Source organism: Convolutriloba macropyga, chromosome 1 (genome assembly GCF_964194025.1).
Source record: "Convolutriloba macropyga chromosome 1, txConMacr16.3, whole genome shotgun sequence".
Classification (NCBI taxonomy): domain Eukaryota; kingdom Metazoa; phylum Xenacoelomorpha; order Acoela; family Convolutidae; genus Convolutriloba; species Convolutriloba macropyga.
The window spans coordinates 64,484,848-64,500,460 of NC_134468.1; the positions used below are offsets into that span (position 1 = coordinate 64,484,848).

At 35.0% G+C, this 15,613-nt stretch overlaps 2 protein-coding genes across 3 annotated transcripts in view; both read left to right on the plus strand.

The window, feature by feature from the left end:
• Nucleotides 1–7,217: 7,217 nt before the first annotated feature.
• LOC142350599 (uncharacterized) lies at nt 7,218–8,895 on the plus strand. The gene has a single exon (XM_075402491.1). It carries the CDS (start codon nt 7,263–7,265, stop codon nt 8,712–8,714), a length of 1,452 nt encoding a protein of 483 aa, XP_075258606.1. The 5' UTR covers nt 7,218–7,262; the 3' UTR covers nt 8,715–8,895.
• Nucleotides 8,896–15,367: 6,472 nt separating this feature from the next.
• The window catches only part of LOC142350608 (uncharacterized), a 32,829-nt gene continuing 32,583 nt past the window's right edge, over nt 15,368–15,613 (plus strand). For both annotated transcript variants that reach the window (XM_075402502.1, XM_075402510.1), the window contains exon 1: nt 15,368–15,604. In XM_075402502.1, coding sequence (XP_075258617.1) covers nt 15,537–15,604 — 68 coding nt within the window. In that variant the 5' untranslated portion in view covers nt 15,368–15,536. The remainder of the gene's footprint in view (nt 15,605–15,613) is intronic.

Genomic DNA, 15,613 nt, shown 5'->3' on the forward strand with positions numbered 1-15,613 from the left:
TCAGTTGGGGTCCGCAATGAGCCAAGTACCAAATAGATACACTTCCTCTCAGCTAATTGTGGTTCATTTCTAATTGGGAGACACTATCTTAAGCTGCTCCTAAAATTTCGGCGGTAATCTTATATTGCAGCAGGCTAATTTTGGGCTTTATTATTTGTTTACTTCGTTCATCAAAAAGTAATTTCATTTTTATCAACCCCACCCCCTTGCAACTTTTCCGATGAAATCTTTTTGTTTCTCGGCTATTTCATTCCGCTCTGTACGCCGTTCGAAGAGCAGCTTCTCTGAAGTAATTGTTCCGACCCACTTGTGGGGGGAGGAACTATATACTCAAATGGGTTTTTTTTGTTCGGTCAATTTTGGCCGATCGATATATTCATGGTAGAGAAATGTGAGTGGTATCATTAAAAAGCGGTTCCAGGGTAGAATTCAAAATTCAAAATATTTTTTTTCAAAATTTCGCTTTTTTAGAGGAGTTATCGAGGATTGAAGTTTTGCGTGAACACGGGATATTTGGCATGATTTTGTTCACTTTTAGTGTAATTTTTCTTCAAATTAAGATATTTTCTATAAAAATAGTATTTGAAATTTACATTTCATGCCACAAAATGAACCAATTGTGTGTTTCTAATAGACTGAAGGCGATAAAGAGATGAGTTCTGGTCTCATAGGGAAGTTCACTATAAAAAAAAAATCGAATTCTGTTTGAGTTTCAGTTTTTTCTTGGTTTTTTTAAGTCACCTAGAAACTAGTCTCTTTTCATATCGAGGTTCCGTTAACAACAAACCTCATTGACAGTCAAATGAAGCCCAATGAACAAAAAAAAAGTTTTGAATGAATTGCTCGTGTTTTTTTTTGGCTTCGACACTGAGTTTTCGTAATTTTAAATGAAAATTTGATTTCTTTTTTTTAGGATTTACTAATTTTTGGGGTTCTATGGCATGAACTCATTGACTAAAGGTGCAATATGTTCCGTAATGAGGTGTAAGTGAACTTTTCTAATGCTGTGAGTGGACAGCTATTGGCTGTTAAAACATTAAGAATAATTTTTCGAAAATTTTTTTTTAACATTAACCAATCATAAACTTATTTTTCGTGAACTCTAAGTCAGTATCAGTAATGAGAGGACCCTCTTACTTCGTACTGCAACCAAATTTTATCTGCTTAGTGGTTTTATCTGCTAACTATTGGATATATGACTTCAATGACACAAGATCTCAATTTTTTTTTTAATTTTTGTGGTTAATTTCCTATTATTGGTTACTTTTGAACTCATATCACTTTATCCAAATATTGATAGCTCACATTGGCTTAGAAATTACGTTCAGTGGACCACTGATAAAGTTTTTAGAGAAAAGCTTATGGTTTGATGGTTTGAATGGCTTCGACACTTTCTTCTCGAGCTTTTCTACTGAATTTTTGGTTTTTGCCTGTTTTTGTTGTTTTCATTGTCATAAGACTTATTGTGAATTCCTATTGATTAACTATGAATGAGAAACGTCATCTTCCTCACATCGGGTTATACTTGAGCGTATTTATTGACTTCCGTTGAAAGCTAGTGATTTTAATGGCTGTTAAGACTTTGAGAATAATTTTTTTAAAATTTTTTCTGAACATTAACCAATCTTAAATTTTTTCGTGAACTGTTAGTCAGTCTCAGTAGTGACAGGATCCCCTCCTTTTCTACTGCAACCAAATTAATCTGGTAAGCTGTTTTATCTTCTAAGTATTGGTTCTATGACTTCAATGACAAGATTTCAAATTTTTTATTTTACGTTTTTGGTCATTTTTGTAATATTGGTTAGTTTTGAACTCTTATCTCATTATCCAAATATTGATAGCTCCCATTCGCTTAGAAAAGACGTTCAGTGGATCACAGATGAAGTTTTCAGAGAAAAGCTTATGTTTTAAATGGCTCCGACACTTCTCGCATTTTCCTACTGAATTTTTGGTTTTTTGTCTGTTTTTGTTGTTGTCTTCATAGTGTTGTTATGGTTTATTGATGAAATATGAATGGCAAATAACCTTGTCGTCCCATCAATTTAGCGTATTTACTGGCTTCCGTGGAAAGCTATTGAAGTTTATCGCGTTGATACTACGAGTTTTCTCAAAAATTTTGTGTTTCTAATGAACTTGTTCATATTTGGTGCTTTTTTGAATTTATATCGCTAAAAAAGAAGAATCGCATTGCTGTTGAAAAAATTATTTGAAGCTAGAAAAAATTTTATTGAAAAGTTCACTTTTTAATGCCTTCGACTCTTTTCTCTCTCAATATCTTGAATTTGCTTTTTTTCCTGTTTTTTTTTTGTTCTTTAGGTAGCCGTAAATTGCTGACCGGTTGCATAAGCTTGTAATTGAAGATTGAATGAATAATGTTTCCCGAAGCACTCAGTTTTTAGCGAGTAGTTTTAAAGTTTATGATGTACATTTTCAATTTTTTTTCAAATTTTTCAGTTTTTGTTGTCCTTTTTCTCAACTTATAACTTATTTTCATCTTTTACAGGTCCCGTCCAATTTCTTGTATTTCGAAAAATAACATATCTACTTATATTATTTGTCACTGACGTTTTGTTTGTTGGACAATTTGCGTTTTTTAAACGTTTTTTTAGTGGTCAGTTTTGTGTTTCTTTTCTCTTTCAACACAATCGCGTAATAACAGATCCCAATGGTTTTCAAATGTGGCCCAGGTAAACTTAGTTAATGTCTCAGTACAAATCCTTTAGCTGAAATAGTAGAAATAACAATTGATTTAAAAGTTTATAATCAGGTACTAGCTAATGATTTTAATGGTATCAATAATTTTGTTTTCGCAAATCGTTTTCTGCATCTTTAGTCCGTTTCCATGGCTTAGTCTAACCAAAGACAGGTCCTTTTGGTTTCGTAATAACTTTTGAGTAAATTGTCAAGGTTTATTTAGTTAAAAGTCAATGCTTTTTAAGACTTTAATAAGACTACGCGAGAAATAAAATAAACAACAAAATAGGCAAAAAGAAAAAACATTTTTTACGGCAAAAATTCTACATCTTAACTTAAAAGCACCTGGTAACAACGTCAAAATACGATCAGAAAGCTTCCTTAACTACACAAGTTTACTTCTTCGTTACTACAAAGCTGATGAGACTTTATTTTAATGAGACTAGGTGACAAGTTGGCAAAAAGAAGCAATAATGAGGCAAAATTCAAAAGTCAACCAATCTTTTTTAAACCAAATATTTGCAAACGTCTTAAAAACCATTAGCTTTTAATAAAAATTCTTGATAAATTTACTAGAAAATGATCACGAAACCAACAGAATTTGTCTTTGGTTAGACTAAGCTACAGAAACGAACTAAAGATGAAGAAGATTTGAAAAATACACAAACAATTTGCGAAAACACAAATTGAAGCCATTAAAATCTTTAGCTGTTATCCAAAAATTGTTTTTTATTTCAAATGTTAAACTTCTTCAGTTAAGACTATACTGAAAGAATAAGTATGTTAACTTGGGCCTCATTGGAAATTCATGGGGATCTGTTTTTACGCGAATGTGCTTAAAGAAGAGAAAAAAAAACACAAATATTGACCACTTACGAAACTTTTATGAAAATGCTTATTGTTCAACAAACAAAACAGTAGGTACGGCGTAATTTAATTAGCTACTTTAATATTCCAACTACAGGGAAGTGGATGGGTTCTCTATATGATGAGAATTAGATAGAAGTTTTCAAATTTAACAACAAAAACTAAAAGTTTATTAAAACGGTTGAAAACAAATATCATAAACTTTTTAATGCTATTTGCTATAAAACTTACTGCATTGAGTAATTTCCTTTGCTCAACACCCAGTTAGAGGTTTATGAGAACTCTCAGCCCTTAACGAGTGCATAAAGAATATAAAAAGGCATAAACAGCAAATTCAAAAAAATTGAGGAAAAAATTTGAAGCCATTAAAAATTGAACTATTCATTAAAAACTTTTTCAGTTTCAAATAGATTTATAACAACAATGGAATATGATCTATTGAAAGTCTTCTCCATACAAATGAGAAAGGGCAGTTATAGGATAATGAAATAAGATTTCGAAAGGATCAAAATTTATCAAAAAAGAAGCCCAAAATAAAGAAATTATGAAATGTTGCATCCAAGTCATAAAGACAATAGTAAGTAGATAAAACGGCTATCCAGATTAATATTGGTTGCAGCAGTAAGAAAGAGGTTCCTGTCAGCAGTGAGACTGACTTACAGTTCACAGAAACAGTCTTAAGATCGGTTAATGTTCAAAGAAATTTTTTTGAGAAATCATTCTGAAAGTCTTAACAGCCATTAGCTGTTTGCTCAAATTGATAATTAAGTTCACTTACTGCTCTTTAGGAATCCTATTGCACTTTTAGTCAATGAGTCTAGCTCCTAGGACTACAAATTTTTTAGAAATCAAAATTTCAATAAAAATATACGAAAACTCGGAGCCATACGAGTCGGAGCTATAAAAGAATGAGCGATTCCTTAAAAACGAATTATTTGTTCATTGGGCATCATTTGATTGTAAATGAAGTATGTCATGAACAGAACCTGGATTTGAAAAGCGAATAGTCTCTAAGTGACTTGAGAAAAAAAATTAAAAATGAAGTGCTTTTTAAAATATCAGCTCTCAAAGAGAAATCAGATTTTTTTTGATAGTGAACTTCCCTTTTAGACAAAAACTACCTTTTTAATGGCCTTTCTTCTGTTTCGAGATTGTTGAAATTGTTGCATAAAATGTAATTTGAATTGATATTTTTAGAAAAAATCCTAATTTGAACAAAAAAGTGAATAAAATCATGCCAATTATCTCGTGTTCACACAAAACTTTAAACCTCGATAACTACTCGAAAAACACGAAATTTTTTTAAAAATCTTTTTAATTCCGAACTCAACGCTGGACGAGATTTTTAATGATACCACTCACATTTCTCTACGATGAATATATAGCTCCGCCAAAATTAAAATTGTCTGAACAAAAAAACCCATTTGAGTATATAGTTCCTGCCCCACAAGTGGGATCGGAACAATAAGTAGAGTTAAAAACAACAATCAGAAGCAATTTGCAAGCAATCGGAAGCAATAAAGCAATTTGAATCAATCGATGCTGCTTTGCGGAATGTTGGGTAGAGTATCGCAGATTATTTCCAAATTGTTTTGTTCCTGAATTGTTTTTTGAAACATTAAACAAAGATATTGTTATTAACTGTTCTCAGACAATGTCTTTGTTAGTCCTGCTGGTCTTTTTACAACTCGAAGAGGAGTATTGGTATTCTACAGGTTTTTACGACGGTTTTTACGATGAGAGCAATGGTTACGTATTTTTTATTGGTGACTTTTTCACTTGATGTAAACTCAAATTCCGTACGTGAAAACGAAAATTTTGGGGCGATCCGCTGAGCTAAAATCAAAAGCAGAGATAATTTTCAGATTAGTTTTTTGTTCATACAATTTTTTGAAACAGAGCGAGCGGGAAAAGCTAAGCAAATTTTTTAAAAGTGCGGCATTTTTAAAGATTTTTCTTAGTTTTACGTCCTAATTTTCATCCCAAATTTGCTCAGCAATGCAAGCAAAGAATTGTAAGCTGTGGAAAATTTGTGATCTTACTGCGTTTATTAAAATTCAAGATAGCATTTTGACCTATTTTGTCCTTTTGCCATTTTGGCCGCTATTTAGAAGTTTATACAGTTTTGTGGTTGCAGTTAGTCTTTTCGCTTGTTCAATTGGCCTTTTCATTTGATGGGAATCAGATTTATGCTGTTAATTGCTCTCAAACGAAGTTTTTAGCAATTATATTAGTCCTGATGGTCTTTTATGCGATTTTTCGCTTGAACGATTTTTCGTCTGACCCATTAGACTTTTCGTCCTCAAAAACGGAATAAACAGGTAGTGTCCAGCGGGCATTAAGTTCTCTTAGAGCCTTTCAGCTCACTAGTCTCCAAGTGTCGGATTCACAAAGTGTTTTAGATTTTTACTTATGGTGTCAAGGGCGGCTCTCAGAGCCCCCACAACCCCCCTCACTTCATCCGCCCACCCCTGCACATCGTTCAGGCCCCGAGCAGCCAAATACCCGCCTCCCACCGGTAATTCTAATGGTTACTTAGCCCGTGATCAAAGTCAGGTTTTTACTTCAAGTCGGTTCTGGAACAAGTTTGTTCATGACTTGAACTTCAATTTCTGTTTCTGAATGTTGACTTCTGTTTCCGAACATTGGGCGTTAACGGTAGCTTTGTTTCTAGTATGTGTAATTGGGAATTGCTTGTAAAATTCAAGGTCAGAAGTTAACTTTGTGAATTTTTGGTCCCATAACAATCCCTCCCCCTATCCAAACTATAGATAACCCTCCCGCAACCTACCGATCCAAACCTACCGATCCACCGCGTACCTACCCCTTCCACCCCACCTTTCTAAAAACCCACGGACACCTACCCTCAGCCAGTTAGAATCATTGAGTTTGTTGTTGTAATCGATCTGTTGTTTGTCCGCTTAAGCACGTATGTGCATTACCTGAAATTTAAGATCTTTTTTCGATATCAGTTCTCTATTCTGGAATTTTGACAATTAACCAATCTACAACGCAACTCTTAACCAACTACGCATATTTGCAGGAGCTTACCCTCCCCTCTCAGCTATCGCCTAAATACGCTGTTGCGTCGACGCAACTACTCTTTGCCCACTGCTACCATATGCTTCACCAACTACAATAATTATGATTAATTGCTCAAAGTTTGTAGCAATTATATTGGTCTTTCTGGTCTTTTCTTTGATGCAATTTTTCGAGACTTTTCCCCACACACCACTTCATCCCCCTCCACCTGCAACCCCTCACGCTCGATCTCACCCCCTAAAGCTAAGCTAGTAAATTTGCTCAATTTAATCCACGCTGTAGCTTACAATTTTCAACAGTTCATTGTCCACAAGCTTCTTTTTTGGTCAATTTCATTTCGAAACTATTCAAGCTATTATTAATGAAAAAATGCGCGTTAGTTGATTTCTACAGGCTTATACGAATTAAAATTGTGTGCATAGCTCACGGTGGATGAAACAAAAAGATCCGTATTCTGTATCATTCACATTGTACCCCCTCCCCCGTGTTATGACCCCCACTAAGAAATGATGTATATCAATAAAGCAAGTGGCTCTGGTTTAAAAGTATGACGTATGCTTGCAAATATACAACTAAATGATGATGATCCAAAAAGGGATGTGAATGCATTGTAAATTGCTGCTGATGTTGGCATTTGTTGTTTATTTTTCAGTGTCAAAATGGTGAGCGCGACTGCACCGGAGTTGACCGTATCCTTTACGTTAGACACGACATCAATTTGCGAGATTTTACTGAGATACATTAGAGGACAAGGTTTCTCTGACAGCGTAACGTCGTTAGATGAGTGCGAAAATTCTTTTTCTATTGTAGACGAGAACTCAGCTACTAAGTTAGGAAAAGTGTCAATAAAATTAACGAAGAAAAAGGAAGCCAGTTTTTTTCAAGACATAAAAGATTTAATACAATGTGAACAACAGATTGAAGATGTTAAATATGGCACTAATGAGATAGAAAAAGTCACTCTTAATTGTTTAGAAACTTCTAGCAAATCAGTTGTCGACTTGACCAAACTCTCTCCTCATAACGACTGTACCGAATTAGAAGTCGATTTATCGGACAAGTCATCCTTTTTTTCAAAAAATGATTTCAATGATGTTGATCACTTGAGCAGCTCTGATTCATTGTCAAGGTCTGTTCCTCCTTTCGAAGATTTAATCAACTCATCGGCTTCATGTAAAGCAGAGCCGACGCAATCATTCAATCAGTTTGCTAATACTGCCTCACCTAATTCCACCCCACTTGATATACCTAATCAAGTCCTTTGCAATAATGAATCTGCCTCAAATAATGGTCTGGATTTGCTGAATAGCTTTTTCGTTGAAGATCAATTGCATAAGTGCTCCAAATGTCCGTACGAGACCTGGAGTAAGAAGTACCTGTTGCAACATCATCGCAATCAACACGCCAATCTGTTTGTGTACTGCGCCTACTGTGGTAGTTCATTCAGACAAAAGTATCTTCTGCGTCGACATTATGTGAGCAAACACGGCATTAATGAAGAGACAGCACAAAGGCTAATAGACAGTATCGACTACATATCACACGATGATAACAATGGTTATGACGCAGAACACCCTAAGCCAGCGAAATCACCCAAAACATTCCACTCGGATTTAGTTGAGTTTCTTAACGTGCTGCAAGCGGATAGAACGCGAGGAGCTGGTGTGGAGCAGAATGCCAGTAATGACAGCAAAGCCTGCTCTTCAGGATGTGACACATCCTCGATTTTGAGAACTCGATTGAGTGCAACTGGTTCTGAAAGTTCAGTGTGCGAAATCTGTATGCTCTCAGTTTGCAGTAAAAACGAATTGGAAAGTCACTATAGGAAAGAACATAAAATGGATCCCGATACAATCAAAGCACTGAACAGTGCATCAAAGTACATCAAGAGTGAAACCTCAAGAGCATCAATAGAAAGTTGTAGTGGAAGTCACCACGATACTTCTGCTGCGCGTGTTTTCCGAGTGCCGAATCTAGTACCTCATGAAGAAAGTAGTTTGTCGACATTGGGTTCCAACTCGCAAAAAACTGCTAACTTACCAGAGCGGAGTGAAAAGTGGAAAGATGAACCTGATAGCATGACATGCTTCGAAATATCGAAAAACTCATGACGCCATCGGAATGAAGTAATTTAATTTGCATTTTATTTTAACTAATTGTATTGACGTTTTTAGCTCAATTATGATAGCATTTGTAAAATTTTGTACTCTAGTTGTAAAATTTTTATTGTTTACCTGTTTGATGTTTTCGTAGTTGATTTTTTGCTGTACATTAAAGTACATTTAAAGGCCTCGTTATTCATTTAGTGAAGTAAGCCATATGAACGAATGACAATTAGGACTTGAGCGGAAAAAATGCCAAAATTTCAATTGATACATCAGGTCAACAAACTCCCTGATAGCCAAATATGGCTGACAATTCTGTAGAACTCACCACAAGTTTAAGGTCCTTTGGTTGATAACATTCATATACACAAAATAGAACAGTCAAGTGAAATTAAACTAGAAGGCGGAGAAGTGGGTTGGTGGAGCTATTGAAAAAAATATTTACCTCCACTATAGTTACCTCAATTAAATAACGCTGATAAGATTTCGAAACATGACCGTATCAATAGAGGTTCCGAAAAAGTGGAGACAAAACATCTCAATAACGATTCAGAGTTCAATGTTAAATGTTCAGTTCTAGGTCCTTTGGAAACATTTTCAACTATTGTTGTCTTCTCATTTTTTGTACAAAAACGGATAGCACTCTGAGCACAATTCTTGCCAAGTCCACAATTTGGAGAAACGTAAAAATACACACAGCAAATTGCACACATAATTTTTCCAAAGATAGTCAGTCGATATTCAGCGTTCTCACTACATTTTTCTACCTGGAAAGTGAAAGATGTATCCAAGGGATGAAAATTGGGAAATTATTCGAAGAGCAGGGAAAGGAGCAAAGTTCCAAAGATTTCAGCGAACTGTTTCATTTAAGGAAAGTGTGGGAAAATTTGAAAGAACACTGCTGTGAAATTGATGGAAGGAAAACGCTGTAAGTAAAAAATTTAAGTGAAGCGCAAAAAATTTTCAAGACGGGCTGGGATGAGCGTGTGGCAGAAATAATGAAACGTGCCTGCTCATGAACTTTTTAAAATCATTGCCTTAGGAAAATCATAGATTGCCAAGCCTGCTTTTTGCCAAAAACAGTCGAAATTATGCGCAATCCCGGGACCAGTCTTGCATTGGAATAAGAGTAGGCTGCTGTTCTAGAGACCAAAAATAGAGCATATACCCAAAAATTTGTAATTTGTCAGAACAGCTGAAAATATTTCAGATGTGTTTAAAATGTGGAAACAGGTTGAAGTAGTTTTGAACTTCGGTAAGAATCGTGCTTGAATTGGCAAAATTCATAGTTATATTCGCAGAAGCACGGCAAGAACTTTTTCAGGGGAAAAATTACGTATTTTCCGTTAAAAGAGCAGATAAGGGATGGCGAGTTTGTTAAAACGCGTCAAAACATCAGCAAACTGAGGAGAATTATGATTTATTCGCTGAAAAGCAATTTTTGTATGGCTTGCGGGGCATTTCAGTTTTTTTTTGAAAAAAAACCTCGACCTGGGAGCAGTGAAAAATTATGAAAATTTTAAATATTGTTGGCCGATAAATTATCTACAAAAAGGAGAGTTACGTAATTGCAGGTAGTGTACAAAGTGCAAACTAACCAAAACTTTATCAATATTGACTGGAATAGCAAATCGATCTCTAACAGCAAATCGTTTACTGAATACATTTCCTCCAATGAAAAATTTGCAAATTTGACGCCAAAAAAGCAAATCAATTTGACGTCCAAATGACAGCAAAATGTGTGACTAAACCTTAAAGGAAAGAACCGGAGAAATTCTGGTTATGAGACGAACAATTTGACAGATATGTCTCATCATACAGGTCAGTTCTTCGGCTATTTCAAGCCTAAAAGTCAGGAGGAAAATTATAAAGGTCCGAATTAGCGTAAAAACCCCTTCATTTGCCAAAAACTTCAAATTATGAAAACTACCCGAATATTGACACGATATTGACCAATTCTTTTTAAAAGAACAAAATTTAAAACTAGAAAGACTTAAAAAAGCACTCTTTCTAATCGTTGAATTGTTTTGCCATAACGTTTGCGAGCTGTGTTCAGTACCTGGACTTCCTACTGTTTTCCAGCTTGCTTTTATCAAAAAACAACCGAAAGAATTCCGGGAACGGATCAAAGAAGAAAATTGATCATCTCAGACCTCCTACATACTTATCGAACTATTTTGAAATAATATAAAAGAAAATCACATAAGACTACTAACATAAAAATTAATGTAGCAAAAATTTTAATGTATGATAAATTTTAATTAAATTGCTACTCCAGAAAATTAAGTCTCGACAAATGACTTTGTAATGCAGGTGTTTTGAAACAAAATGATACCAAGTTACGGATAGTCTAACGAAATCGGGTCATAAAGGGACAAAGTAGGGGGAAAAGATGACACAGGACAAAGCCAAAATAAGTTGGCAGGACAAACCCGAATGAAAATTCATTCACAAAGCGCTAAAATGCAATTTCCGAACCTTTATTCAGAAATGTTTTTTTTAATTCGTCTCCTAGATCAGTCACCCATCCTGAAATATTAAACAACAATCCAAAATTGCAATGAACAATGTGAAATATTTGTGAAAATTATGTCTATTGTAAGTGCGATGTCTGGCTATCAAGTGTCTTCCCAAGCACTATTTATTTAAAAAAATAATTTGATTTCCCTCTAGAACATTCGCTTACCAAATACTTGACAGAAATTTTAAACAACATCTAAAAACACAAACACACAAAAAAAACTGAAAAATAGAAATTTGTGCAATTCATTTCAGTGAAAAGTGCCATGTCTACCTTTCAGGTATCACTTCATAGCAGTAAAACCTATAAACCAACTCTTATTTAACAATTGAGAAAAAATATAGCAAGAAGCACAAAATCAGAAAAATGGGCAAAAATTTGAAAAAGCAGACAAAAATTGATGAAAATCTGCTCAAATTTAGTCAATTTTTTGGACAAAATTAAGGAATTAACTCATTGTTATTGTCGATCAAAATGAAAGACAACAGAAAAATCTGCCAGAACAACTAATTTTATCCTAATTCACAAAAATCCCTAATGCTATAACCATTTGGAAAAAAATACAAAAAGCGATAAAAATCTTAAAGTAGGGCAAAACCGTAAAAATAGCTTAAATTTTTTTTTAGAAAAATAAATTTTTGCTTTAAATTATCAAAAATGCTTCCAAAAGCATAACTACTAGGTATGATAATTGAGGGAAACGCCTTTGACCGGAATTGTTGGAATTAAAACTAACAATTTTCTTTAATTTTTTTTAAAAAAAAATTGAATTTTTTTTAACATTGACTGGGACAAATGCTTTTTAGCACCTAGAAGCTATTTACTTCGTACATATATATAGTTTTTAACTAATTATCAGTTTTTTTCTGACCATTAATAAAGAAAAGTTTTGCAAATAAATTGATTGAATCCCGAGAAAGATTGAATTCCAAAAAATCATTAAGATTGATGTCTGCAGAAAAGTTCCGCCAAGTTTCTGAAAAAAAACAACAGAACTAATGCACATCGTACAAAAACAAAACTAAATTTGAAGACACACCCTGAATAAAAACTTACTTTCGACAGAAAAATTATTGAACCACGGATCGATTAAATAAAGTCCTCAAAAAAATCTTACAAAACTTAGAAAGGAATTAAACATAAAACAAATAGATAGAAAGAAGAAGGTCATACGAATGCTAATTGTTGATAAAAATTTTGCACGTGAATTATACAAAAAGCATCAGGGTTTCAAAAAAATGTCAACCAGTTTCTACAAAATGCCAGTTACCTTACCAAAAAAAACGATACAAAGCCTATAAAGCAAATCATCAATTATATTTTCACTTAATGAAGCGATTTTGGTTGGAAAATAGAGCTAAATTAGAATTGCTCTAAAAATGCTACAGCACCGGAATCAAAGTTGAGCCCACTTCAGGAATTAGTCTCTTGCATCTAAATTTTGTCATTTTCTCCCAGAAATGTACAGAATTTAGTCACAATAAAGTCCTCAAATTCAATTTTTGCACCAACTGAAACACCAAAAAGTGCGCCGAAAAACCTTTTTATGTCTCGTTAGAGAAGTTCATTGTAGATTTTCTTCGGTTCACAAGCGAGGCAATCCACCAATCCTCTTCTTCGAGCAGCAAGAACTTAAATACCAAACACCGTTTGCACTTGATTGAAATTGCTGCATAAAAAGTTCTGTACCGCAAAACCACTCGCTTTTTTAGCCCCTTCCCATTTCGGCGAAACCAAAATCGATACCCTGAAACTACTAAACACGTTCAAAAAGAAACTAAGAAATTTAACGACATCTCAGCCAAAATTGACGCCCTCAGATTGCAAAAATTAATAACCATATCTCTTTATCGAATTTTCATTTCGTTGGTTTTTCGTTTTTCAATAAAATTACCAATATCATCGAGAAAAATGCCATTCCTTTGCTTCTTATTTTTGACGCGAACTCTAATGAAAATAGCAACGCAAAGATTGCGACTAACTCTCCAAAATTGAAGGATTATGTTGTTGGTCGTGCTTTTGTTGTTCGGGCTTTTCGGCATCAAGCCAAGAGTATTGCTTCCAATGTGTTTTGGTCCTGAATCCATTATATTCCTCAATCAGGGCAATCACAGGATGTAGTCAATGTATATAACACTAGTGTTCAAAATCAGCTCAACGCGGTTTCACTTAAAGGACAAAATACGTCTTTTGAGTCCCAAAGGCCAGAAAAAAGTAATTTCTTCAGTACAACTTTTGGCAACTTTGGACGTTCGGAACAAAACTTTTCTCTGACTTTTTTCGGTTTTCAGTTTTGAAATTTTGAATAATCTTTTTTTCCCTGGCATATTTGTTTTCAATTGTTTCCATCAGTGAAAGAACATCATCTTGATCGTTGTAGAGTTTAGAAAACAAGAGTAAGTCATTGAGCTGCAAAAATATAGGAAGAGGAAGTAATCTTATATAGATCATATTTTGAAAGAAGCGAGCCTGGACTCGAGATGCTTGGTTGTTTTCAGGGTACCTACAGGCTGCACTGCCAAGTCAGTCAAGCACCTTTGTCGATAGCTCTAAAGTTGAGTCATTCAAAAAAAGGCTGATGGGCTGTCCCCTAAACGCTGTATAACAAAATTTCTGAGCACCAAAAGAAATTTTTTTTGCGCAACCCAGAGTGAGATTCCGTCAATTTTGTTCTGAATTTCTGGGTTGCTTATGTTAATAATTGAGAATTTTTAGTCATCTGCAGAGCAGGGTGTACTAAAGAATACGGAAGTCGCAAGTCATTTATGAAAATGCAGAGGAGTAAGGGGACCGCAATGGACACTTCCGGAACACCGCCGGATACTTGACGAAAGTCTAAACTGACACCATTGCATCTAACGAATCGTTTACGGCTACATAAATGGTCACTGAGACGATAAAGTACGCATCCACCCACTTCAATTCTCAACTTGGGACAACAGTTCAATATACTTGGGACAACATTTTGTAGAGAACCTTTACGATTGCTTTTGAAAAGTCGGTGTTTGAGGTATAAAACGAAACATGGTTTTCTTTTAACGCCGCTCGAACATCATTCAAGAAACAGAGCATGTTTGAAACAGCGGATGCCTTTTTCATAAATCTATGTTGATTGCTTGATAAAAGATCCGACAACTGTTTGACAAATTTTGGCATGCAGTGGCTAAAAAAATAGCAAGCACAGGAAAAAATGCTTTCGCACCAACCCCCTTCCTCGCAAAATTGTGGTATGGCAGCGGAAAGGTAAAGTGTGTCATTCACATACCAATGATTGATTGTTTGATCCTCGGCCTCAGTGAAGCTGACTGTTTGAGGGTGATAGCCTTACCAATCTTGGCTACAATAATGGTACCATGTTTAAGTTGCAGACGCAAAAAAAACTTGCCCTTGTCACCAAAAAATAGCATTCATGCGCACAAAATGCAAAGTCCCAATTGTGGGTGGGATAATAGAAAAGGACAGCTGTCAATGGGTTACTGTTAATGTACTGCAACTATCGAACAGTCCAAAGTTCAAATGTAAAAGATACAGAGATCAGCACTTCGTTGTTCATTTGCATGTCAGAGCTTTTCGAACGTGTGCTTGCGTTGCAACTTCAAGGGACTAAATAATGGTTAAGTGACTCTGCTTGAAGTAACTGAGAACTTCTGAGAACCGCAAAGCGGTTCGAGAAATTAAGTCAGAATTTTGAAGTGACTTCTCAGAGTCACTTAACCATGCTTTAAACACAAAACGCGCAAGTTTTAAAATGACGAAAGTCAACGGAAGTCAACTTCTGGCTAAGTAGCAACTTCTTGCATTTTAACTTCGGATCTATTCTGTCCCCCCCCCCCCACCCCCAGCTTAGTGAGTATAAATCTTTTATGACCCCCTGGCGCACGTGATATTTTCTTAGATAGTAACGTGCCATATATAATTTCTAACTGGGGGTTATAAAAAACACTGGGGGGGCCGAAACAGAATAGATCCTCAACTTCTGGCACTGCAGACTTTAAACATTTTAAAATGTGCACGTGAGTGTTTTAACTATAAAAACCTAATGCTGCTCCTTCTATTCTAATATTAAGAGGGGAGCAATAATGGAGAAAAATCAAAGTTTCAATTACCAGTACCAGTGAATTATTTTGTTTGTGTTTCTGATGGCGGTTGTGCAAGCCAAACTTTTGAAATTAAAAACGTGCGAAATAAGTTAGGGTTCAAATAAGGGCTAGTGTTTTCTCACCAACTGACGATATTACACTGTCAAGTTTCTCCTGTCAATTTTTAAAATCAAGTTTACCATATTATAAATTAAATAGAGAGAAACTATGTTTGTTGCGTGCAGATGTGATGGCGTCATTATACTCGTCATCCTTCTCTCTTTTCTCCCAACGAGGTTAGATTC

Excerpts from the sequence above, each read along its gene's own strand:
- LOC142350599 (XM_075402491.1), top strand. The coding sequence starts at position 7,263 with ATGGTGAGCGCGACTGCACCGGAGTTGACCGTATCCTTTACGTTAGAC.